Raw genomic sequence first — 25,883 nt, 5'->3', positions numbered from 1 at the left:
ATCTGACTATAGAATTTAGGCTACCCAAGGGGGAGGATGGGAGGCAGGGGGCACACTGGGGAGAAGCCCAATGACCTATGGTGGAGGATTAGTGGTGCTTTAGCATGGCCTGGTAACATACATCTTAAGAGGTGTGAACCTGTACTCTAAAAAATTCCTTTCCAGTCTGATTAGCACCTCTCTGTATTTCACTTTCCTTGGATAGCAATGAGGAGCTCATGATTGAATACATCCATTAGCCAATTGTACCCTGTTTGCTATGCTTTGCTTTTTAATTTCCTATTCTTATTTTTCTCTTGGGTTGTTCATTTCCCTAACCAATATGGCAACACTCTTACACATACAATGGCTATGAGTTTGTTTGTTACACAGCCCACACCTGTTTGGGGCTGGTATCTTCATCTCTGTGGCACATTCCAGATTCGAGAAGTGGAAGATTCAAGCTACTGCTGTCTCCTCTTTGCAGGATGGATGAAGAGACAGTTCAGAGAGAAGACAGCCAAGGTAGCTGGAAAGTGGGCAGCATTGGTGCAATTGTAGAGAAATGATAAGGGAAGGGGAAGGGGAATGAGGAGACGCAGACACTTGATCAAGGTGCTGACATCATCCTGCTGAGGGGCTCGGCAGTCCTTCATTTATACTAAGCAAACGTGAGTGCATAAGCATAAGGTAGGAAGATAATAATCATTGCATGTTCTTTTTCAGGAGCAGCCAAGGGTCTGTTTGCCTTCCGGCAGAGGTGTAACATTTATTATTCTTTGCTTAAAGAAGGCACAGTTGCTAAACAAATGTTTTCAAAGTAGTTATTTACTTTAAACAATCCAACAGTTATTGTATTACTAGCAAAAAAGCTAATGTTTCTGCAACTAACATTTCTAGTTTGCCATGGTGACAATTAACTAAGGGCTGAGGGAAACCAAGGGCAGGAAGTTACCTGGGGGAAGGGAGACAGATGATTTCTAACTAACCTATAAAGTTTAGATTAACATATAACTAATTGATTAAAGTAAAAAACAGAAGGCTTTTATATAGAAATCATCATCTATAGTATATTGTTTTAATATTGATTTGATATTAAGGAACCAAGGGCCTGGAGGGCGTTCATGCCAGGCAAGCCGCACTGACTCTTCCCTAGCCCCCAACTCTCAATGAAGGGAGGAAGTCTCCTAATCTAAACAAAGAGTTTTCTACTTCTCTACTTTATCTAGTCAGCCTAGTTTCCGTATTTCACTATAAGATCAAGGGGCAATTTCCTCTTCCATAAGGTTGCTGGTTGTTGTTCTAAAGAACTACAAATATTTCATCAGGGGCAGAAGCGGAGATGGTTATAGCCTTTGATTCTCAAAAATGGTCAATATGTGACATATCAGTAGTTGTAACATTGACCATTTCCGAGTGTGTTATTTGTGCTGCCGTGGTTACTAGCTCAACCATTCACAAAATTGCTGTTGACTTATTCTTGAATGCACACTCTAACAGCTATCATACCAATTGTCACAACCTAGGGAATTAGCCCTAAACAAACAGGAAGAATTTAGCAGGAGTCGACTATGGCGTCTCCTGGTTTATCAGGAATTTTCTTATACTTGGAGCCTGGCTCGCCTCTGCCACCCAACTGTTATCTTTAACTTTAAAGTAAAGGAATTTCTTTCTCCAATTAGCTCTTGCCTCAAAAGACCACATCTCTATATCAAAGACTTGGCCGATAGATGTTTACAACCTTTTGTTTCCAGAAGTTTTTTCACTGGTTAAGGTAAAGCCAAATGTTGAATTGCTGCCTTTTTGGCAGAGGACTACTAATTTTATGAAAAATGTAATATTTGTATCATGCAGTGCCATTTGTCATCAAATTGGTTATTCAGTGATTGATCAGTATTTGCAGTTTTACTTTTAAATGCGTATTTTAGCAATGGTAGAAACTAGCCATAAACAAATGAGGAGAATCTTGGAGTCAGCTAACGAGATTCCTGATTTTTCAGAAATCTGCCCCATGCCTGGACTTTTGTCAGGTGACATGAGTAGCGCGGCTCCCAATAGCTCCCACTTTACTATGAGACTTAGGGCAAATCTTCTAGCCTCTGAGGCTTAGTGTCTTCCAACAAAGAGAGGAAGCCATCACACATACTTTACACAGGATTGCTGTGTGAAACCAATGAGAAGATTCAGACGAAGGACTTCTTCAGGGCCTGGTACTTCATCAACATTTGACCAAGGAACAGTTCACTCTGTGGACCCTAAGGCGATGCATGCAGACACCTTTTGAATTCATGCACTGATGATTACTGGACACTGTGCCATGTGTTTCCCTTAATACAGTGAAAACCTGAGAAATGCTGGAGGATACTTCTTTCAGAGCAGGAGGCTGGAATACTCTGTTAGGTCCACCCACCTTCATGGGATGGCAAATGAAGTCACTGGGCTGGAGAAAGAGGTGGGGACTAAGCAGCATTAGGGGTCAGTGGTGAGGTCAACCTAAGTGAGTAAGAGTCAAGGGGATAGGCTGTGTCATTTCCACCATGGCTGGGACAAAGGAGCTTCTGGTGCTGGAAAACTTCATAGGTGGAAAATTTCTACCTTGTAATTCATATATTGATTCTTATGATCCATCAACAGGAGAAGTCTACTGCAGAGTACCAAACAGTGGGAAAGAAGAGGTGAGTATGTTCATTTAGCAAAGACTGATAACTACTTAATATGTTGGTGAATTATGGGAAACTTAATTTTCTAGATGCCAATGGATAAAGTATAGAATGGTTAAATACTAACAGAAGGATGATGTTAGTTCTTGAAAGGTTTACTATGCAACTGGACATGCAGGATATATAGAACAAGTCTCAGGTTACCAGATGCAGAAGACTGTCCTTAAGCTGGGCTATCTAACACACAGCAGCAACGTTTCTCAGGTATTTTTAAAGAGGTGGCTACTAAATTATCAGTATTGTAAATGGAGGAAGCTCCCTTTTTTTTTTAAACAAGTATTACCTAAATTTATCCCCATATCCCTAGATTTCTAAAAAATGTGTTACTTCACTAAAACAAAAATTTTTTTAAAAAGGGATTTACTTTAGTGCTTAATGTCACACACAGTAAGATTTTTTTTACTAATTTCAAAGTAATTTTAGTTGAAGGATTTTTTTTAAATATTTGATTAGTTATCACTTACTGCCCTGAGAATGCAAATATAAATGGGTGATAACCAAGGGATATATATTGAGACACTTCATAGATAAATAAGAAGTACACATTTGTTTTAAAGAACTTAACAGTTATTTTTCTAATGTTGATAGTATTCTAAATCTGGTTAGCATTAAACCTTTAGACTTGTGGGTTAAAGTGTACAAATAATGCCTAGTTTGCTAGTTAAACTGTAACCCACAATTTTGTTTGCTTCCGATGACTAAGGAGAGATGTGGAAAAATTTGACTTTTTTCCTAGTTCTCCTTATCTTACTGTGTTTTTCAAAGTGAAGCTAAAAATGAAAAATATGCCAAATTCAGCTGAAATATTTTCTGGAGTTAATGGTCCATGCCTTTTCAAGAAAATAGAATGAGGTGCAGGCACACTGGTTAGTAGAGTAATAGATGTTTTGGATTTCCCAGCAATCCAATCTATAACATTCCCTCTGATATCCTAAGTCCCAGGTTGTTCTGTAACAGGGTGGTCCCCAGGAAAGGGGGAGGTTCCCTGCCCCACCCAAGGGAGGGTGGAGCTGAGCAGGAAGAGGAGAAGCTGCAGAAGAGACTGAGGAAGGAAGCAGGATGGAGCCAGGAGACACGTGAAGAAACTGCGCTTGTCTTTTGGTCGTGGACTGGGTGACACAGATGTGGGTGAGACCCATGGGGAGGTGACCATGGCAGCTTTTATCTTGATGTTGATTTTGCTCTTTTCCTTCCGGGCTTGTCTGGTAGTTTCTGACCCTTTTCTGTGGGTCCCCACTGGAAGATGCTTTAGACTTGTGGCAGGCTTTGGGGCCTTGCTCTGCGCCATTCCCATATGGATGGACTTTTACCCACGAGGGGATGGGTAACTTTGGGTGCTTCATTTAGAAACTAGACTCTGCCTTACCTGTATTGTTTCCTAGTTTTATTAAACTTCCTTCCCATTAAAGTCTCCTATGTTTTGTGTTGATGCGGCGGATGATGGCAGAACCCATTTAGAATAGGCAGGTTTGCGGGGTTTGGGCTGCCCCTCTCCCTGCTCTATAACAGTTCCTGAGTTGAGAACTGTGGTCACCATATAAATTATATGACCAGTTACCCAAAAACTTACTCACAATGCTGCTACTGCTCATGGTGAATCCCATTTATTCAGCGTTTGCTGTGGACTTGGCATTCACCAAGCCCTTTAACACAAATGGTCCCAAATATGGGTCATAACAACCAACAAATTTGAATCTATCATTATCCTTATTTTACCACCCTCATTTCTGATACCGACAACTATGCAGTTTCCTGCTCTCTTTCTCCTTTCCTCCCCTCTCCCTCCCCCTCTTTGAGATCTATGTACATTATCTTTTTGCAGTCACAAGCACAGCCTAGAGACACACAGACTAACCTCAAAGACCACCTGTAGTGCCAGGAAGGGCACAAAGCTGGTTCTCTATGATCCGAGCAGACCAGATGGGGTAAAGGAGAGTCCTGGAGCCCTCGGTGGCTTTCTCAGACTGTTATTGAGCTTTTACATGTAGTACAGCAACCAGGTACATGGCAGGATGGGGTGCCTGGGGGCCAGGAGGCTGGCAGGCCTCTCAGTCCCCGGTGAATCTTCACTCTATTCTGGGCTCTCTGTCCTTGCGCTTCTCTGCTTCTCTTGGGGAATATATCAATACTGCAGCCATGGCCCACAGAAGTAAACACACAACTGAATATAACAAAGTAACAAAATGCAGGTGCTGTCATCAGGCATGCAATCCTAATGTCAGGAGGGCAGAAAAGATCTCTTAAAGATGACTTAGTAGCTTGACTTAAAATCAGACCTCTTTGTGCCTCAGTGGTCTGATCTATAAAATGGGGATAATAATGATACCTATTCTGTAGTGTTCTTCTGAGCACTAAACAGACGGCAAAGTGTCTGACATATAGTAAATGTGTTCTAATATTATCATATATAGTAGATCAATGTTTTTTATATTACATGGACACAGATGTGTGCATAAGACGGTTTAGAAAATATGTTGGGGCCTGAGTTTCCTGCCTATCAAGATTTTTATTCCAAATAGGTGGGAAGGGACCCTCCCACATTGGGTAGTTGGTTCCGCATGGCTGCTGTCGGTGGTGAGATCACCCCACTCACATCTTTTCCTTCATCTTATCTGTAGCCCCAAATTTGAGATTCTGTCTTTGAGGTGAAAACACTGCCCAGAAAATTATAAATGAGACTCATTTCAAGCCTGAGTTCAGCTCTACTGAAAGTGACTTTATTTGCATGAAGTAAAGCAAGGGAGCGAGGTGGACCAGATTTGGGGCAGAAGGTCAGCAGAAACTTGGGTGGCTGAATTGTCAGGTCATGTGATTCCGGAAAGATGCTCCGAGCTGTCTGAGGCCAGTGTTGGCTGGGCTGAGAGTGTGCCAGTGGTGGGAGAGGGCTGGAAGTGATTACAAATATTTCTCATGCACGTAAGAGAGCAGAAAGTCAGGAAAAGACATTGTTTAGACAACAGCAGATGATCTGAACATTCATTTTGTCTACATGAATTGTGCTTATGCATACCTTTCCACATATTATTGATTTTGGATTTAGCTCCCAAGCCAGGTACCTAAGCTCTCTGACCAACCATTGCTGCCCTCCGCTCCCACAAAGACCTCTTCTGTGGGGACAGCCAGGCAGGGGTCAGTTACTCTGGGTATGTCATGGCAGGTCAGCCTGTGACTTGGAAGCCTCAAAGATCCATCAATCCTGATACGGCCATTGATTAGCTATGTGACATCTGGCAAGTTACTTGAGCTCTCTGTACTTCAGTTTCCTTATCTGTACAAGGGACATAGTAATAGTCACATTACAGGATTTTAAATGGAGTTAAAATGAAATAATTTGTACAAAGTATTTAGCATATTCTCCTGCATATAAAAATTAGTCCATGAATGACAGTATGATTTAGTCGTTCCATGTGGGAATGGGTGCTGGGGAGGACGTCATTTCAAACAAAATTTTGGACTTTATCAGATATCAGAGCTGGATCAAGAGCTTTAGAGAGTCTATAGATCTAGCCTAAGTTTCCTCATATGATATTCAAAAAAAATTCCTTATTTTGAAATAACTGAAAACATATGCCTGATAAATCCCTCTAGCTGCCTTCCGATGATCTGATTCTCACATTCTGGAAACCTTGGTTAAAATGGGCCATTTTTGGGCCACCCTGGTAGCGCAGCAGGTTGAGCACAGCACTGTGAAATTGTTCGCAGCCTCTGCAGCACAGGTTTGATTCCTGGTGGCCAGTGAGATACCCACATGGCATGGCAGACCTCTCCTGTCTCGCCCGCTGCTCCCCTCAGCAGTGCTTTTGGTCTGTCTGCCTGTTCTGTTCCCCACTCTGTCTCTGGTGAATCCTCTCACCCTCCCGCACCTCTGGCCTGTACCCCAGCTCTTGTGTAAATGAAAATAAATCTTTACAAAAAAATAAAATGGGCCACTTTTCCTTTGTCTTTATGGTGCCCTCCTTTGCCAGTGATGAAACACATCTTTGTGAGAAACGGTGAGTGTTTGAAATGAGGGAGATAAAAAACGAGGCGTGTGGATTCTGGATTCATGAAACCTCTTTGGAGCGTGTCTTGAGGTGACCTTCCCCTCCTTGCTCCTCACAGGTGGAAGCTGCCGTGAAAGCGGCCACAGCTGCCTTTCCCGCCTGGTCCTCACGGAGCCCCCAGGAGCGCTCGCAGGTGCTGCTGCAGCTGGCACATTTGCTGGAACAGTCTCTAGAAGAGTTTGCTCAGGCAGAGTCCAAAGACCAAGGTAAGAGGAATGTGTCCATCAGGAGAACCACCTCTGCCCTGCTTTTCAGTCTTCTAGGTCTTTCTCTCATAGAGCCGGGGTGGGTGCACTGTCTTACTAAATGTTTCATGAAGAAGACAAAGCATTATTCAGGGGCTGGTGACTTGCCCTCTCCCAGTGTGACAGTGACCAGAGGCAGGGGTAGGGGCCCAAAGCAGAGCCAGCAGATGCTGAGTCCTGGAAGGCAGGATATGCCTCTCCTGAGGACAGAGCTAAGTCATCCTGCACCCAAGGTCAAGGGCTTTCTGTTGGTTTTGGTGAAAAGAACTGCAAAGATGTATGTTAGGGCGTAGGCAGGGGAGAGCTCGGACTGATCGTGCAACCTCCCACCAATTCCAAGCAGAGAATTTCCAAGCAGAGATGATTTGAAGAGCAATTTCACCATGAGGTTATTTAGAAAGTTTTTTCATGTTGTCAGTCACTATTCCATTCCCAGCACACTTTCCCAATTTTTCAACTTCTTCCCAGAGTCAGGGGAATGGAGTAAATCTCTATAAATAAATGCCAGTAAGGAAAAAAGCAACATCACTTAAAATTATGTGCAGGTTAATAAACCAACCTAAAGGAAGCAGCCCATCTCAAGGGCGCCAAAGAAACTCTCCTGTTAGCACTCCTGGGTGAAGCTATCTGAATAACAATCCAGGTAATCTTTTGTCTCTCTTTTCTGTGGACTCCAGGAGCTAGAACTACCTGGGGCACAACAAAGGGGGAGCTCAGCTTCCTGCCCCAGCAGGAACTCATCCCTTCTGCACTGGGCCATCTGAATGACTGCCATGCCCTGGGGGATATTTGATACACATCATATCTTCATCAAAGTGGCTTTTGTGATGTGCAAATACAGTTGTCTTAGCAACCATTATTTTAACCCCTTGTGGCATCTACAAAACTTGGTGATTTTGATTAAAAAGCTGATGTGCACGAAGAGGTCACATCTAGCAAATTCATGATGACAGCTATGAATTATTCAGTGTGCCAAGTAAAGATGATTTGACTCAATTTGACCCCTCCCCTATTTCATGTTATAACATCCTATTAATTATTTCATAGTTTAATTAAACCATGATCCATGCTCTGTGTAGTCAATGAATGTCAGTCCCAGGCTGGAAGTAACCTCTCCGGAGCAACCAAAGTTACTTCAATGTGACTAAGAGTACACCTGTGCTAGGGGGTCCACTAAGTCCTTGGTGAGGTACACTGATGTGCTTTTTGTTGCAATCTGTTCCAGGAAAAACCATAACAATGGCAAGGACTGTGGACATTCCCCGCTCCGTGCAGAACTTCCGATTCTTTGCCTCTTCCATCCTGCATCACACGTCGGAGTGCACCCAGATGGACCACATGGGCTGCATGCACTACACCGTGCGGATGCCTGTGGGAATCGGTAAGTCTGGTCAGTGAAAGCCTGGGCTACGATGGCCTGGAGAGATAACTGGGCCAATTCTGTAGAAACTGATCTAAGGAACAGACTAAGGAAAGGGAAGGCGCTGAGTTCTACTTTACGCTGTCTTATAAAATCACAGGGAAAAGAATGATGCTGTGTATATGTCTACATGCCAGAATTTTTCCCCTTATGAATTAAACAAAGTCTATTTCCAGCAAGTGTGGCTCTGAGCATGGATTTTGAATGTGTGGGGCAAGTTACATAACCTTTGTGTTCTTCAGTTTTCTTATCTGAAAACCTGGCAGAACAGTTCAATTATTTATATTTATGTAGATCAAATATTTTAATAAGTGCCGGGGACCAGCCTCCAACAAAATGTTGTGTCAGGGGTTTCTGAAAGGATGAGACGGCGTTGGCAAAAACAAAAGGACTGAGGGGAAGGGGATGAGGTAGAATGAGGAGACACTGACACTTGGTGAGGTGCTAGTATTTTTTGTCGAGAGACTTAGCAGGTGTTTATTTATTATTAGTAATTAAAAAATACATTATTATGTGTAAAGCAGAAACAATTACTGTGTTATGTTCTAGACTTCTAAATAAAAAATAAACTTCTAAAAAACAAAACAATAATTTACTATAATTGTTATGCTGGATTGCTTGTCAGATATATACAATAAATTGTCTCCCCATTGTTAATTGGGCCGAATTGTGTAGTAACTAATTTCTAAACAGGTAATTTTCCATGCCAATTGCTTGCAGTCTGCTGATACATATAATTTATAGCATAATGTACTTTTTGGGAAATTTTGTCTCTCATTATGACCAAGAACAAAAAATAAAGGGGTGTTAAGTCTTCAGCCCCACGGTGTGAGGCACAAGGAATCTTCGGCCCCACGGTGTGAGGCCCTTTGAGCGTCGCGGCTTGCCAGTGTCTTATCTGGCTGGGTCATCAAGGCCTCCTGCAGCAAATAAGAGTAGGACACTAAGATTAGAGCCAGATATGTGGTGAATAAGTTCTGGTCATTCATTGCTGCTTCCTGCTTTGCAGGGCACATAAATGTCTGTAATGACTAAAACTATCCACTAGATGTCACTATTTCCCCTGAGAAAATGCCAGCTCCATATTTTATTAGTCAAGTTTAGGATAGACTAAAAGAATGTAAGTTAAAAGGAAAGAAAATTAGACACCTAACCACTTTGACTGTTTGAAGCCACTGGAAAGAATGTTTTCAAAGGATGAAAAACTCAAGCCTTCTCCTGAAAGTATGCTAATGTATTATGTCATAAAAATATTCTGCTATGCCTTCAAGAAAGATTTTCCAGTGGGGAAATTTAATATTATAAAATATACATTTGCTTTTATAGCACACACTCAAGGATAGCATATAAAAAAAGGTGAATCCATTTAGCTATTCATGTGGTGACTTTAATTTTGCATGGTTGAAATCCTGGATTGTATCGAAGTAGAGATACCCTCCCTCTAGGTGTTGGTTCTCTGCCTTACCCAGCAAACCTTCCCTGTCAGGATACAGGTGAACACCCAGAGAGAATGGCTAGTCAAAATGCATTCCACAGTCTATGTATGCATCAAAGTTCAAGGGCTCTGCTAATAGGAGGGTCCTCATGGGAAAGACCCAAACCCTTTTCTCCTTTTGTTATAAGCTTAAGATTTTTCTGCTTCCATTCACACACATCAGAAACAGAGGGAGAAACTTCAAGGAAATAGTAGCTGGTCAGTTTTAGTAAGGAAAAGATTTCAAAAATTGTGGATTCATCTATAAATTTCAAAACTCATCACATTTTGGAATTTAGTCACAAGTGACAGCTTTTTAGCCATGGGACTTATATTGCTGTTGTTCATAATTATAATTGTCAGCCATCAAGAACGGAATAAATTGTATTGATCATAATTTTAAAAGGTACAGTTGTTGGCAATACATTTTAGAGTCACTTCACTGACGTCGTCTACAAATATCCAAAGTTTGGGGTTTTGGGAGTACAAGCTTTAGTTTCATGTAACACGAAGGAGTTCTGATTTAATAAATTTAATCAAGTTCTGATTTAAGTTCTGATTTGCTTTGAGGGAAATGTCACTTCACTGTTGGCGATGCGTCTGTTCCCTCCTAGCTGGTCTGATCAGTCCCTGGAACCTGCCACTCTACTTGCTGACTTGGAAGATCGCTCCTGCAATTGCTGCAGGCAATACCGTGATAGCCAAGCCCAGCGAGCTGACTTCCGTGACTGCATGGATGATGTGCAAGCTCCTGGGAAAAGCAGGTAACTCACTCTTTGGGGTTCAGGGAAACACAGGATTGGCTCGGGGTTGTAAGATTTGTAAACTTCAGCCACCTTAGGGCCTCTGACATTTGAAAAGTTGTTTTACATAGAAATCGGCGCCTCATAAAATTGGTTCCAATGTCACCTTTAGCTATTCTCTCCCCAGTGCTTTTCTGAGAAATCCTCTTGGCACATGCTTCTTCCCCTGCACCAAGGCTTCCTGCCTGCCTGAGTTGGCTGGCAGCACAGAGACAAGTGAGCTCCATGGTCCAGCCTCCACAGGCATCAGGGTCTCCTCAAATCACAGCCCAGCCTGCTCCCGAGTGTCTTAAATAGGCTATTTATTGGTGGATTGATTTTTCTTTTAATAGTTTTATACAGAGACAACTTAGAGGGCCCTGAGCCATTCAAATAGACTTGACAAATGACCTTCTTTTAAAGTGTATTCATTTTTAGAAGTACACTGTGAATACCACTTTGGGACTCCTAGAATAAGAATATTCTATTTTTATTTCCTTTGGTGTCACCATGTTTGCCCTCATTCCTGGAAGCCCAGTGTATTTTGGTTTTCTGGACCTCTCTGTTAGCTTTTGCTTGCTGACTTAAAGCTTAAAGGTTTTCTTGTTGTCACTCTTCATGGGAGGGGCTTCATGCATTCATTGTCTGTTGGCCACTCATTTGAGTCTTACCAAATTGTCGTCCATTAAAATGCTTTCCTTTTCTTATAACCAGGATCTTTTAAGACAGATATCTCTAAAAACATTTCACTAATGTCTGGCTCAAACCACAAAATGGTACTGAGGCAATGTTGGCCATAGATGGCTTCTAAGGTCTTGACACCAGAGCTCAAGGAAGCGCCATCAAAGTGCTGCGGCTGTGGCGTAGCCAGTGGTCAGTCTCCTGAAAAACGTGCATTTCCTCGTGCTGATAAATATGTGGCGTTTCTCTTCTACAGCATTCACCCCCCTCCTCTTCTCATTTCCCCCCTCACACTTGTGATTCTTGTTGTCAGCCGGGAGCAGGCTCCCCTCCTGTCATAGACTTGACTTCCCTGAGGGTGTCTGTGCATCCTCAGCCCTGAATCTTAGTCAGTACTGTCAAATGGATTATCTAGAATGTTCTCACCCCGCCACACCCCCTCACCCCCCCCAAAGAAATCCTACCTAGGGTGTAGCATTGCAGAGTTGATGCTGCTGTCTTTGCTTTACTGTTAAACCACTGGCAACCATAAAAGTTCCCTCCCATCCCATTCATGCTACTGGACTTTCAAGGAGAATTTGTCTAACCTGAAGACTTTGACATACTGAGGAGAATTACTGTTGCTGTTACTGTTTCCCACTCAGGTGTTCCTCCAGGAGTGGTAAATATTGTGTTTGGAACAGGGCCCACGGTAGGTGAGGCCCTGGTGTCCCATCCAGAGGTCCCCCTCATTTCCTTCACCGGGAGCCAGCCCACCGCCGAGAGGATCACACAGCTGAGTGCTCCCCACTGCAAGAAGCTCTCTCTGGAGCTGGGGGGCAAGAACCCGGCCATCATCTTTGAGGATGCCAACCTGGAGGAATGTATTTCGACCACTGTCAGGTCCAGTTTTGCCAACCAGGTCTGTCCTCTGGGTTTATTTGCTTTTGCTGTGTTTCTAACTGGATCTGTTCCACCAAAGTGCAAACCTGGAGCAGGTCTCCCCGGCACTGTGTCTGCGAGGGAGAAAGGTCTGTGTTAGTCCCTTGCTCATGCTCAGAGTCAGTTGGGGGGCTTGTAGAGTGACAGATCTGTTCAGCAGGCTCTTCTTGAGTTACACAGCATTTTCTAGGTACCAGTCATGGGCAGAATGATTGATTAATGTTGCTCGGAGCTTCTCCATCCCTTTAACATACAGTTGTCTCCAGATTCTTCTTTCTGTCTAAATGTCCTATCTCCGGTAAACCTTATTTTCCCTCAGAAGCATATCCAATGCATTCACACTCTTAGGAATAAACCCTAGTTAGGTGCAGGTTTCTTACCTTGGAGTCATGGATAAGTTTCTGGACAACTTTGCATTTCCCGAAATTGTGTAACTGATGTTTTTCTGGAGTCCACAGTTTTTATCAGATTTTTATTTAAGACCACAGTATGTCAAAGAATTAACCACCCTGATCAAATGACAAGAACCAGCTCTGCTTTCATACAGCACTCTATTGTTGATGCAAGCACAGAGCAGGCATCCTACATAATGAATAGTTTATTCCAAAGGCTATGTTTTAAAATATATTAAGCAGGGAAAAAAGACCTATGTCGAACAGCTAGAAGAAAAGAGGAGTATAAAAGATGAAAGCTTTAAGAAAGATGAAATCTTGCCATTTGTGACAACACAGATGGATTATGCTAAGTGAAAAAGCCAGATGGAGAAAGACCAATGTTGTATAATATTGTAGCATGTAAAGAAATAAGGCAAACAAATAAATAAAACAGAAACAAACCTTAGACTCTGGCGACAGAATGGTGGTTTCCAGAGGAAGAAGGAGAGAGGTGGGATAGGTTAAGGGGCTGCTGGGTTGGTGGTGGAGGGTGACTGGATGTTTGGTGTGGGAGGTGCGAGTAATATACATGCAACTACTGAGGTGAGAACTACATCTGAAAGCTGCACTGTGTTGTAAACCAACATCACCTCAATTAAAATACAAGCACATATAAAGAAAGAAGAGAGAGATGAACTATACCTTTATTTACCTATTAAGCTGCAAAACTTTTAAAACTTTATTTCTTTACTGTGAAATCTCAGACGCAGTCATGTCTTCCAACAGGGTTTCTTTGAGCATAAAAAGAAAATCTTAGAATGATTGTTTTTGTGTTTATAATTGTCATTATTTTTCTCACTGTAATTCCTAAGGAAAGTGGCTTGGGAATACATAGAGCTTCTGGGTCAGTGATCTTTTTTTTTTTTTTTTTAAGATGTTCCTTGATTATTATTATTATTTTTTAAAGATTTATTTATTTTTATACAAGAACCGGGGTACAGACCAGATGTGCGGGAGGGTGAGAGGATTCACCAGAGACAGAGCGGGGAACAGAACAGGCAGACTGACTAAATACACTGCTGAGGAGAGCAGCGCTAGACAGGAGAGGTCTGCCGCACCATGTGGGAATCTCCCTGGCCGGGAATCGAACCCACACCGCAGAGACTGGGGACAGCTTCACAGCACGGTGCTCAACCGCCTGCACCATCAGGGAGGCCCTCTGGGTCAGTGATCTTAATGCTATTTTTTTTAAAGATTTATTTATTTATGCATACAAGAGCTGGGGTACAGGCCAGAGATGTGGGGAGGGGGGGTGTGGTGGTGAGAGGATTCACCAGAGACAGAGTGGGGAACAGAACAGGCAGACTGGCTGAAATACACTGCTGAGGGGAGCAGCAGATGAGAGAGGAGAGGTCTGCTGCGCCATGTGGGTATCTCCCTGGCCGGCCAGGGATGGAATTCGTGCTGCAGAGGCTGCGGATAGCTTCACAATGATGTATTTTACCCCTTGTGCCACCAGGGAGGCCCTGATCTTAGTGCTATTTTATGATACAATGTATTTACAAATAAATATCAAAGTGAGCAATTAAACCAAGTGATTTGAAGACAGCTCAACGGAAGAGATCAAACTGAGGCCTGAGCACCTGAGGTAAGAGAAGAGGTGAATTCTCTCTATGAAAACAAATGAAATCTGAGACTAGGTAGTCCAATAGCTTCTCAGCCCTCAGAACTATGCAAGGATGAGCTCACCCGGAGTCTTCCCCTCAGGGGTATTTGAAAATGTCAGTAGGAAAGAAGACTTGTGTCTAGTGATTGGCATTATAATCCATGACAACAAATGGACTTTCAGCAAAATCAATAAAGCAGCTGATTGCCTTTTACTTAGCTGGGTGCTGCGTTCACCCTGCAGATTTGCTCCTCCATGGAACATAATAGGTGTTTTGGAAGCATCTCTGTCTCTCTCGGCCCTGAGCACACTCACACTTAAAGACACTGAGTCACACAGAAGAAATGAATGTGACCTTCAGGATCTCTCAGACTGAGGTTGAAACTTCCTGTGCTGAGTGGCCTTGGGCTTATATTATTAAGTACGCCACTTCCTCATTGTAAATGTGCTTAGTTTAATGCAGTGAATCCACTACAGAATTATTTGGAGAAAAGCATCCTGCCCCATGTCTGTACACTAGGGACACGTCATAAATGAGCATGTCCTTTCCTCATTTCCTGTAAACTCATCCAACCGGAGATCCTTGAGTTACTTGTGCATTTCCTGAGTAATCCTCTGCTCCCATACCTCCCTCCCACAGGGCCTGGAGTAGGGCACCGTGCGTGTTCAGGGGTCTCCCAAGCCACATATGCAGATGAGTCTAATGGCGATCCTTGATAGCAGGAAGAATTTGTTGTTTTAAAGCATTGACTGCTGGATTTGGAAAATGCATCTTTCTATAAATAATGAGATAATTAGAAGCATTCTATTTCTTAGGATTGTTGTGAAGATTAAATATAAATGTGATAACACCAGTCATTTATGCATACATGTACTTACCCTACATATTTAATGCTTTGACTTGTCTAGAATGTGGTTTGTAACTATTATGTGCTGTAATCAAATGATGGTAAGGATCGTGTTTCCCAAAGGAATCTGTTAGGATCTCACCACTGAATGCTTAGTTTTTCTGTTTGGGTGTCTGTCAAGCACCTAAAACTCCAGTTGTGAGCAGAACTCTTGATTTCCCTCCCTTTCTGTGCCTACAGTACCGCCCCTGGATTTCTGGAGTACTCTTAACTCTCCCCTGTTCATTCTCCACAGAGCTGCCAGAACGATCATTTAAAATGTCAATCTCAGGCCTCCTCTGGTGGCGCAGGCGGTTGAGCGCCGCGCTGTGAACCTGTCCACAGCTTCCGCAGCGCCGGTTCAATCCCGTCCAGCCGGCGTCCCACTTGGTGCGGCAGACCTCCCTTGTCGCGCCTGCTGCTCCCTTCAGCAGTGTATTTCGTCAGTCTGCCTGTTCCGTTCCCCGCTCAGTCTCTGGTGAATCCTCTCACCCTCCCGCACATCTGGCCTGTACCCTGGTTCTTGTATAAATAAATGAATCTTAAAAAAATAAATAAAATGTCAATCTCCTCGCTTCACCCTGCTGCTTAACACCCTCCAGGTCCCATTCGTGGTGCTTAGAATAAAAAGCAGGTCCCTTGTGAGCCTTTGGGACTTCGTGATATTGCCTTGCTGCCTCCTGACCTCATCTCCTACCACCCCAGAATATTTAATGTCATTCCTGCCTCCACTCCCACACTCAGCCCCCCTCACCTTCCTGCCTTGCCTGTCCAACTCCCTTACATCAATGTCAGTTTGAACATCCCTCTCACAAGTGTCTTCCAAGCCTCTGTAGCACAGCTCCCCACCCCATCACTTTCTTTTCCCATCTTCTGCTTAATTTGCTTTTGTTGCTTTGATCACAGTCTAAAGTTACGTTATTTATTGAATCTGCTTTCTTGTGTCATTGTGTACCCTAAGCCTGTGTATTCTACAAGGTGGGGACTCTGTTTACCACTGTCCCCCATTGTGCAACCAGTGCCCCACCCACGGCAGGGTGCCTGGAGGTCTGTACTCGGGGCCGTGTCCTCCAGTCTTGTCACTGTCCTTGTGTGTCATTCTTGCAGGGTGAAATCTGCCTCTGTACCAGCAGGATCTTTGTCCAGAAGAGTATCTATAGTGAATTTTTAAAGAGGTTTGTGGAAGCTACCAGAATGTGGAAAGTGGGCATTCCCTCCGATCCATCGGCCAGCATGGGAACTCTGATAAGTAAAGCTCATTTGCAGAAAGTAAGTAAATCTCTGTCATGTAAGTTACGAAAGGAATTCTTATCTGGAGAGAAGCTCAGTGCAAAGCATAGCACACATTCATGCTTTGATATCTTGCTAATTACTACCCTAGTTTTGAAAAATGATGACCTGTGGGAAATTGTCCCCAGTTGCGGAATCTGAAAATATTAAATATGAATGTACAATTGTAGCCCACCTTAGTGTAGCAGCTACCTGAAATGAGTGAACTTGAAAAGTTGGCATGGAGAGGCCACCAACTGCGTGAGGAACGCACATTTCATGACATTAGTCTGTGATCAAGCTAGATGGACTATGGGTGGCAGGAACCCCCACAGATATATGTTCCCTGTGGGGAAGGCTCTGCCTCTGGCTTGCGGCAGGCTGGCTTTTATAAGTGCCAGCACAAACAATCCGAGTGATGAATTGGGTGGGTGACCAGTGACAGCCTACCTGGGAGAAGCCTCTGGTGGTCTGTGATTTACAAAACTTCTGTCACTAGGGTCATTTTAATTTAATACCAGATATGACTTCCCAAATCAGTCATGTAATCTTTTTTTTTTTTAAGATTTATTTATTTATATCTACAAGCACTGGGTACAGTCAGAAGCGTGGGAGGGTGAGAGAATTCACCAGAGCCAGAGCAGGGAGCAGAACAGGCAGAAGGACCGAAGTACACTGCTGAGGGGAGCAGCGGGCGGCAGGAGAGGTCTGCGTGCCATGTGGGACCCTCGCTGGCGGCCGGGGATCGAACCGGCGCTGCAGAAGCTGCGGGCAGCTTTGCAGCCCAGTGCTTAACTGCTGCGCCACCGGGGAGGCCCAGTCATATAATCTTGGCTCTAGAGGGACTGGGTCCACCAAGGAGGATGTCCTGCCTTCACTTAGCCGAGGCAGGACAGAGCCCTTACGTGTTTGTGGGAGTAGGGTGCAGTGTGAAAGCAGGATGGGAGGGGATCAGGGGAGGAAGACAGGTTCAAAATAGTCTTGTAGGGGGTCAGCAGGGAGAATGGCCTCAGATATAACAGAAGGCTAGGCAGCTCCAAGGGCTCGCTTGAGACCTGAGGTCAATTATTTCCAGCGAGGACAGTCAACGCAGCCATGTTTTCCTCCAGTTGGAGGCGCCTATAAAGCTACAGGTGTGTGGGCAGCCTCCCCAGAGTGCCTTGGGGGAGCCAATGTGTGGATGTTGTCCCTGGTGGAGTGAGGAGTCACCAGGTGCAAGAGGCCCCATCCTTTCTCTCATCTGGATCTTCTGGGCATTAGGGCCCCTTGCCTGCCACCCACACGTGGCATAACTGGTGAGAAACAGCATCAGCAGTTTCCAGATGCCGACTCCCCAGCAGTACCTTCCAGCCTGTCAGGCAATAGTGCGTGAGGTCCTCTTTGCAATTCACCTCTCCCTGAGACTCAAAGGTCTCTATCAGCACAGCAGAGCAACTACTTTTCTTTTGTGGGTACTGCCGTAAATCTATTTAAGTTACCCAATGAGGTGGATGAAGCAAAAAATTTGATTAACAGCTTGTAGCCCCCCTTTGTGTGTGCACATGTGTGCACACACACACGTACAGCGCATTTTGTGTGCAGAAACCTTGATGCTGCACGTTGACTCATACTTGTAGCTATGGCTTTCCTCTGCCACACTCCACTCATCCCTTTTGCATAGCATGGTGAACTCAGACCATGCAGGCTCACTAGGATTCAACACATGGGCTGTAAGACTGTTTTTGATGTCCCGGCTTGCCCAAGGGGCCCCTCTCTTCAGCCTGCCCCTACACATGTCTGTCTTCTGAGAGCAACCACAGGCCCTCCTGAAGGCAGCTTTGCTATTCTCGAGCCATCTGAGCTGTCTGTACCCCATGGGCAGTGGGATCTCTCCACCAAACCCGATTTCCAATAAAGAGGAATCGAGACCAACACGGGGCCCTGTAGCATCCACTGTGTGCCCCAGAATGAGAAGCTGGGGCCGTAGTGTGATGACATCTGAAAGGAGGCAACTAATAACTTGTACTGAGCTCACTCACCGCCCTTCACAGAGGATCCTGAGTCCCTACTGGTATTTCCAACTTAGCTTGCTCCAGTGACCCCGTACATTCCCCCTGACTGTGACGTAGCAGGTCATGTGTGGCCTTACACCATCTTGTTCACAGTCAGGCCCAGTCTGTTGCCTCTGTCCCAGTTCCCCATCACTTTCCCTCACTCATTCTGCTCCTCTGTACCGTCTCCCTGTTCTTCCTCAGAAATATCAGGCACGCTCCTTCTTGTCCTTTGCTCTGGCTGCTGGAAGCTTGACTCATACTTGGAAGGCTCTTCCTTCAGATGTTTGCCTGGCTCTCCCCTGAGATCCTGTGTCACCTTCAGAGTGAGGGCGTTGCTTCTCCCCTCTGTAAATGCATCTCCCAGAACTTCTTCTACCTCCTTGATGCTTCATTTTTCTCCGTGACTCTTGATTCCATCTGCCATTTAATATATGTTGTTCATTTCTTCATAAACTCTCTTTCTTTGGCTAGAATATAAGCTCTGGGGTCTGTTTTCATCACTGCTATAACCAAGACTCTAGAAAAGAGTCAGAAACATGGTAGGTGCATAGTACTTGTTGGGTGAATGACCGAATTAACACTCCATCATGTTACTGTACACAGTGTCACTCCCCAAATTGGTGTCCATTTTCTTTTTGAACTCTTGAATACAAGAACCTAGTACCTCCCATCATTCACAATAACAGTAAAGGACTCTCCTACACCTTAAAACCAACGTTGAGGTTTTACTTACGATCCTCCTTAAACTCTTCCTCTTTTCATAGGTTATTTCAGCTTATGGCACCAGCACTTTAGTATTAAATTCTAGATTCTAAAAAGCCTTTGACCAAATATTGGTGTACTGGTTTTTTTTGTTTTATTTTTTTAAGATTTATTTATTTATTTATACGAGCACTGGGTACAATCAGAAGCACAGGAGGGTCAGAGAATTCACCAGAGCCAGAGCAGGGAGCAGAGCAGGCAGAAGGACCGAAGTACACTGCTGAGGGGAGCAGCGGGCGGCAGGAGAGGTCTGCGCGCCATGTGGGACCCTCCTCTGGTGGCCGGGGAGCAGCCGGGGATCGAACCGGCGCTGCAGAGGCTGCGGGCAGCTTCGCAACCCAGCGCTCAACTGCTGTGCCACCGGGGAGGCCCTGGTGTACTGTTTTTTTTTTTTTAAAATAATATACAAGTCCAATGTTTAAAGCACCAACAAGGTTTCAAAACATACAGCCAGAAAACTTCATTTGAGATTTTTATAGCATGACTACAAATATGTAACTGGAAAATGTTCTACAAATCCACATTTTCCAGAAGTTCTTGCTTTCTCAAGAACCAGCTTATAAAATGAGCAAGTCCTCCTCTGCATGCCGACATTAGGGAGAGACTGGCTTCCCCCATGTCCCCCAATCTTGGCCAGGCCCCCACTTTGCACACAGCAAACAGGACATGTGGTAGGCTCTGTACTTCACACCAACTCTCCCAGGGGAAAGATTCCTGAGTCAGAGGCCTTAACATTTTTTCAACTAATTTGCATCCCTTGTACTGCCTCATGGTATGAAAGTTGCCTCAACTTAGTACTGACATCACCCCACCTAAGAAACCATATTTTAAAAACTTCATCTTTTCTTAAAGGAGGGGGAAATGGTGGACTCTCCAATCTCCTATGTTTCCAGCATCATATACCTAGAAGCTATGGACAAAAGCCAAAATTCCTAATGGATCTAAACCACGGGTGATATCTGATTTTCTTAAGACTTAAAATATCGGCAACTTCTCAGATCAGAAATTCCATCTTCTACCAATCCAAATTATGCCTGAAAAACAAGCATTTATTTAACATGTTGGCTATATTGTCTTTCTTAATATCATTTCAATTTAGTGGGCTTAGGTACCAGGGATCACTCTGGAAATAATGAAACTTACAGTTAACAATTTTTTTTTAACCACATTCAATCAAACATAAAGCCATAAACACATTTTTATCTTTCAAACAAGGATTTTTTTTTTTAGATTTATTTATTCATGCATACAAGAACCGGGGTACAGGCCATATGCACGGGAGGGTGAGAAGATTCACCAGAGACAGAGTAGGGAACAGAACAGGCAGACCGATGGAAATACACTGCTGAGGGGAGCAGCAGGAGAGACAGGAGAGGTCTGCCGCACCATTCAGGTTTTTCCCCAGCCAGACGGGATTGAACCCTTGTCCTCTGCAGCCTCTGTCCACAGCCTCTGCAGCGTTGCGCTCAACCACCTCCACCACCAGAGAGGCCCTCGAACAAAAGTTTTTAAGGCTCCTACATATTTTCCCCTTTGTATTTTTCTATCTCTGTCAAATACAATGGAAAAAGATAAATTATTTTGGAATAACAGGATTTACAGAAACATTTCCCCTGTTGTTAATATCTTACATCTCTGTGGAGTATTTAGTTGTCCACACTAAGCAACCAAGGTTAGCACATTATTATTAACTAAACTTCAGATTTTTCAGTCCATTCCTTTTGATTTTCCACTTGACCTTTATAAAAAATGTTTTCAGCCACTTTCTTCATTATAATAAAATACAGTTTATTAGTTTGCAGTTAAATCAGACGTCTCCAACGTTCTGCCGCATCTAAGGGAAGGATATTGCACACACTGTTAAAAACAGATATTCACAGTAAAAACTTAAAACTAGGTTTTTATCATTGGCTACCATTTTTAAAATTTTGTTAGGGAAGAACAGCGAAAATGGTGTTTCCATTGTCTCACCACAAACTACTGGGATCTGTGGGGTTTCCCTCGTCTTCCTTTATGGTCAGTCCCTCCCACCTTCACAGAGCTCTGCTCTGCTCTGCTCTGCTCTGCTCTGCTTACTCTTCCTTCATCCTATAAAGTCTCAGAGCATCGGTGGAGGTGCTGAGGGTCCCTGGCCCCTCTGTCTTCACTGCCCCACTCAGAGGGTGTGTGCCCAGATTCAAAAGTCAAGGCCTCACTCTCTGAGTCTTCCCAGATGGACCCGGGCTGGGAGCTCTCAGCCTGTTACTGTGAGGAAGTGCTGGTGTCTGTGCTCATTGAGGGAGCTGATGGAAGCCTGGGGAGTGTAAGGATGGCCTCTGCAGGCTGTGACTCTCCAGTACAGTGTGCCAGACCATCTGGAACCAGGATGCGTGGGTGGTCATTTGCCCTCACCTTTCACTAGAAAGTTTGGTGGCTAAGTGCCAAGGAAGTCCTAAATGCCATCCATCTCTTGCTATGGCTTTGTCTTCGCCAAATCAATTTAGCCTTGAAGAACTTGGGGTCCTTGTTCTAGCCTACTTGCATGTGATTGTCACATAGATAACAAAGCAGTGACCTAGGGAACCCAATTAGAATATGAACAAGTACATTGTTATGACAAAGGACTGGAAGACTCAGAGAGTTACAGCTAGTTGCCAAGTGGCTGGGTGGCTTCCCAGGCTCCCAGTGACTACAGGGGATGCAGAGTAAATGGTAGGTGATCTGTCCTCAAGGAAGGAAGAGTTGCTTTTGCTTTTTGTTTTTCTTTTGATTGTTATGACTCTTCCCCACTTGACTATCTGGACAATCTGGGTGTATGTCAGCTTTCCAAGACTGCATGATCTAGTTGTAGAGGAACTCGAGTTCCTTGAGTTCTTCAGTGCTTACAATGAGGCCAGAAGAAGCATTGGGAAGGTCACAGGTTCATTCCTCAACAGGTCCAGGCTCAAGGCCTAACAAGATCTACTCTGCAGTTTCCTATTCTCTTTTGTTAGCTAAACTGACTTAGAGAGTGTCAGGTCATTTAATACCTCATCTTCATCGTCTTCATCACTGTTATCATCAGAGCCAACTGCAGCTGACATTCAAAGGACTCTGTGTCAGGCATTATGTCAAGTGTTTTCTATAAAAGTATACTATTTTATTTAATCCTTTCCAGAATCCTATGAATAGATGGCACTGTTAATCTTATTTTTCAGATGAGATAACTGAGGCAGGAAGCATTTAAAATCCTCTAGTGCTATGTGTAGAGATTGGGATTTAAACACAGTGTGCTCAGGCCTCCCTGGTGGCGCAAGGGGTTAAGATGCAATCTGTGAAGCTATCCACAGCCACTGTAGCACAAGTTCAATCCCTGGCCAGGGAGCTACTCATATGGCACAGCAGACCTCTCCTGACTCACCCGCGGCTCCTCTCAGCAGTGTATTTCAGTCAATCTGCCTGTTCTGTGCCCCATTTTGTCTCTGGTGAATCCTCTCACAACCCCCACCCACACACCTCAGGCCTGTACCCCAGTTCTTATATGCATAAATAAATAGCTCTTTAAAAAAATAAAAAATAAATAAATACAATGTGCTCTAAGCCACACTTCTCCAAACAATCTGAGCTGATTTTATGCCCAAAGCTATTATTACTATTCTTTACTTTCAAAATAAACATGATAGCAATTCATTACATTTTATGGCATTGTTAACAGTCATATTTGCTTTGTTTCTTTAGTTTTTACCAAAGATCTCAATTCCTTAGCTGCAAGGGCAGATATCATTCTATCATCCTGGATGCTTTCACTAGAAAATATATACAGCTGGGTGTGAATGTGAGACCCTTATACTTTAAATATTTTGATAAATTCATGGCTTGAAAGCTGACACTGCCCTTCAAATTTTATTACCCCAAGAAGATCTATGAGAGAATCATGTCACTGTGGGAAGAGCCAGGGCTCCCTGCACTCTTTGAATCCCTGACGGAAGTCGTGGTGCTTCATCCGGCTGCAGCCTCTGGAAACTTTTGCCTCAACTTTCCCCATTCACACAGGATGCTGCCTTGGCATCTTTTAATTAATGTGGGTGGGTTGTTTCAAAAGGAGCAAGCGAGTAGGGGAAAGAAAGTCCAGATCTAATTTAGTCTCTGCCCACAAAATAGACAAAGACTTTTCTGGGAAGGCTTTGAAGTCATTGTGCATGTTTAGGGAGGAAGACCATGAGGGTGGGGAACACAAATCTGTACCAAAAGTCCTATTTCTTAACAGTTTTTGATCTCACCACTTATTAAGTATTCTACACATTGAAACAAAACTAATAATAAAATAGCATTTTTTAAAAACATGGTGAATAAACATGTAGCCTAAAATGAATATAGTTCTACACTGGAGCACTAACTCCATTCTGGGGCAGGACACTCAGAGAAATTAGTGATATCCAAGACTCCAAAGCACCATTTCAAAAGTTCCTCAACCTTTGATTATCTACTTGATTTTTTTTTTATACTTTTAGCTTTTTGAGATTACTTTTCTATTACTCTGTGCTAATAATTTCCTCCAGGGATAAAGTAATATATCATTGTCACTTTATTAACAGTTTCAATATACAAATTATCACTATGATAATGAATCATTTCTATGACCATTATTAAACATTTTTCATTATCTCTGAGTCACTGACTTAGGTTATTACATAATTTATTTCCCATTACAGTTAGCTACACTGTATTACCTAGATGTTTTTTCAGAGTATGATCAGTCATGAGACTAGAAGTTAAAAATTATTTGTTCTGGAGGCTCACCTATTAAAGGGTATCCTAGCCTTTAATTAAATCTCATACATCATTTACTTTGCATTTTCTGCAATGATCATAACCTCCCTCCCCGAATGAAAAGATATTATTATGTGTGTTAAACTACTGAATATACCTGAATGTGAATTCTAGCCTTCCTATTTATTAGCTGTATACACTGTTACCCTTTGTGAGGCTCAATTATATCACCAGTAAATAAGGGATGATAATACATATTTAATCAAGTTTTAAGAGAATAAGGCAAGAATATATGAAAAGTATTTACTCAGAGTGCCAGGAACTTAGACTTCATGTTTAGCTACTTCTACCCCCAGGCTTAGCAACTTGCAATAAAATAATCAACCTTAGACTTCTGAGCTATGACCTTACATATCTTCCCTAGATGTATTGAAAATAATGAAATTTCTGTTGCTTTGCATCAAGTCAAATGGTCAGCTACTACTAATCATGGTTCTTCCCACCCAGGTCAGAAGTTACATCAAGAGAGCTCTAACCGAGGGGGCCCGTATTCTGTGTGGTGAGGGAGTGGACACATTGACTCTCCCTGCCAGGAACCAGGCAGGCTACTTTATGCTTCCCACGGTGATAACAGACATAAAGGATGAATCCTCCTGCATGAAGGAAGAGATATTTGGTCCAGTGACGTGTATCGTCCCCTTTGACAGTGAAGAGGAAGTGATTGAAAGGGCCAACAGTGTGAAATATGGGCTGGCAGCAACAGTGTGGTCCAGAGATGTGGGGCGTGTTCACCGAGTGGCTAAGAAGTTGCAGGCAGGTTTGATCTGGACCAACTGCTGGCTCATCAGAGAGCTGAACCTTCCTTTTGGAGGAATGAAGAGTTCTGGAGTGGGTAGAGAAGGAGCCAAGGACTCCTATGAATTTTTCACTGAAGTTAAGACCATTACTGTTAAGCATTGACCTTGGTCCGGTGAAACATTGTGATTGTCATTGCCTGGCTGTAGAGAATCAGTTGTCCAATGTGCTAAAGGGAAATGCTGGCATAAATTCTAATTTCATCTTGACTCAGCATAAGATTATCTCTAGTTGATCCTCAGTAGTTAGTATTTTTAGCCAGTGTTGAAGAGATGCTATTTTCAATGTGGAGTGAAAGAAGAGAAGTCTTCTGAATTGAAAAACACAAAATAGCAACCAAGTAATTGTCAGACTCTGTTTCCATGTTGCACCTTCAAAACATTTTTAAAATCATTTTGATTAAATTCTTGGAAAGCTACAGATAACCAATATGTGTAAAATAAATCTACAAAACCAAAGAAAAACAAATCATGATTTCTCACCTTTGGGGCAACTGTCAAGATGATTTCGACATCCATCAACCACTAGCCTGGTTAGTTGACAATTGAGTGAACCTCATTATGCAAAGAACATGGAAATTACCAAAAAAGACACATATGTATCTGTACACAGATAAAGAAAAATGAAATAAATACTACTTTTCAGAGAAAGCTCGGATTAAGGAAACAGTTTGATTCATTCCTACACAGAGTCTATCAGTTTCAGTTCTTAATGTGTATATCTCATGAGATTTATAATTTACTAATCCTAAAAGAATAAATAATTTTAGTAACCAGTATGACATAAACTCTTCTTAAAGTGGCCTTTATTCTTCCTTACTCCCACGCTCTAAGCAGTCTGGATATTATACAAGTAATAAAGGTATTTCTTGTGAGGTTTTTTTGTTTTAAGATTTATTTATTTATGCATACAAGAGCTGGGGTACAGGCTAGAGATGCAGGGGGTGAGAGGATTCACCAGAGACAGAATGGGGAACAGAACAAGCAGATATATAGCAGCAGGCAAGTCAGGAGAGGTCTACTGTGCCATGTGGGTTGCTCCCTG

The 25,883-nt window shown here is 43.2% G+C and overlaps 1 protein-coding gene across 1 annotated transcript; it reads left to right on the top strand.

Moving 5' to 3' along the window:
* Positions 1 to 2,456: 2,456 nt before the first annotated feature.
* Positions 2,457 to 25,669, top strand: ALDH8A1 (aldehyde dehydrogenase 8 family member A1). The gene is made up of 7 exons (XM_037520993.2): positions 2,457 to 2,654; positions 6,801 to 6,948; positions 8,213 to 8,368; positions 10,496 to 10,645; positions 11,989 to 12,245; positions 16,300 to 16,461; positions 24,492 to 25,669. Exons 1-7 carry the CDS (start codon positions 2,517 to 2,519, stop codon positions 24,942 to 24,944), a joined length of 1,464 nt encoding a protein of 487 aa, XP_037376890.1. The 5' UTR covers positions 2,457 to 2,516; the 3' UTR covers positions 24,945 to 25,669.
* The last annotated feature ends 214 nt before the right edge of the window (positions 25,670 to 25,883 follow it).

This window comes from Talpa occidentalis, unplaced genomic scaffold (assembly GCF_014898055.3).
Source record: "Talpa occidentalis isolate TD23 unplaced genomic scaffold, MPIMG_talOcc4v2.1 talOcc4.2, whole genome shotgun sequence".
Classification (NCBI taxonomy): domain Eukaryota; kingdom Metazoa; phylum Chordata; class Mammalia; order Eulipotyphla; family Talpidae; genus Talpa; species Talpa occidentalis.
The sequence above is the reverse complement of the archived record's forward strand: the minus strand, read 5'-3'. Positions and strand labels throughout refer to the sequence as shown.

Bases quoted from the DNA above. Each gene is read 5' to 3' on its own strand.
- ALDH8A1 (XM_037520993.2), top strand. From the start codon at position 2,517: ATGGCTGGGACAAAGGAGCTTCTGGTGCTGGAAAACTTCATAGGTGGA. The intron at 6,949-8,212 runs GTAAGAGGAATG...AATCTGTTCCAG, and splicing joins GGCAGAGTCCAAAGACCAAG to GAAAAACCATAACAATGGCA. The intron at 12,246-16,299 runs GTCTGTCCTCTG...TCATTCTTGCAG, and splicing joins GGTCCAGTTTTGCCAACCAG to GGTGAAATCTGCCTCTGTAC.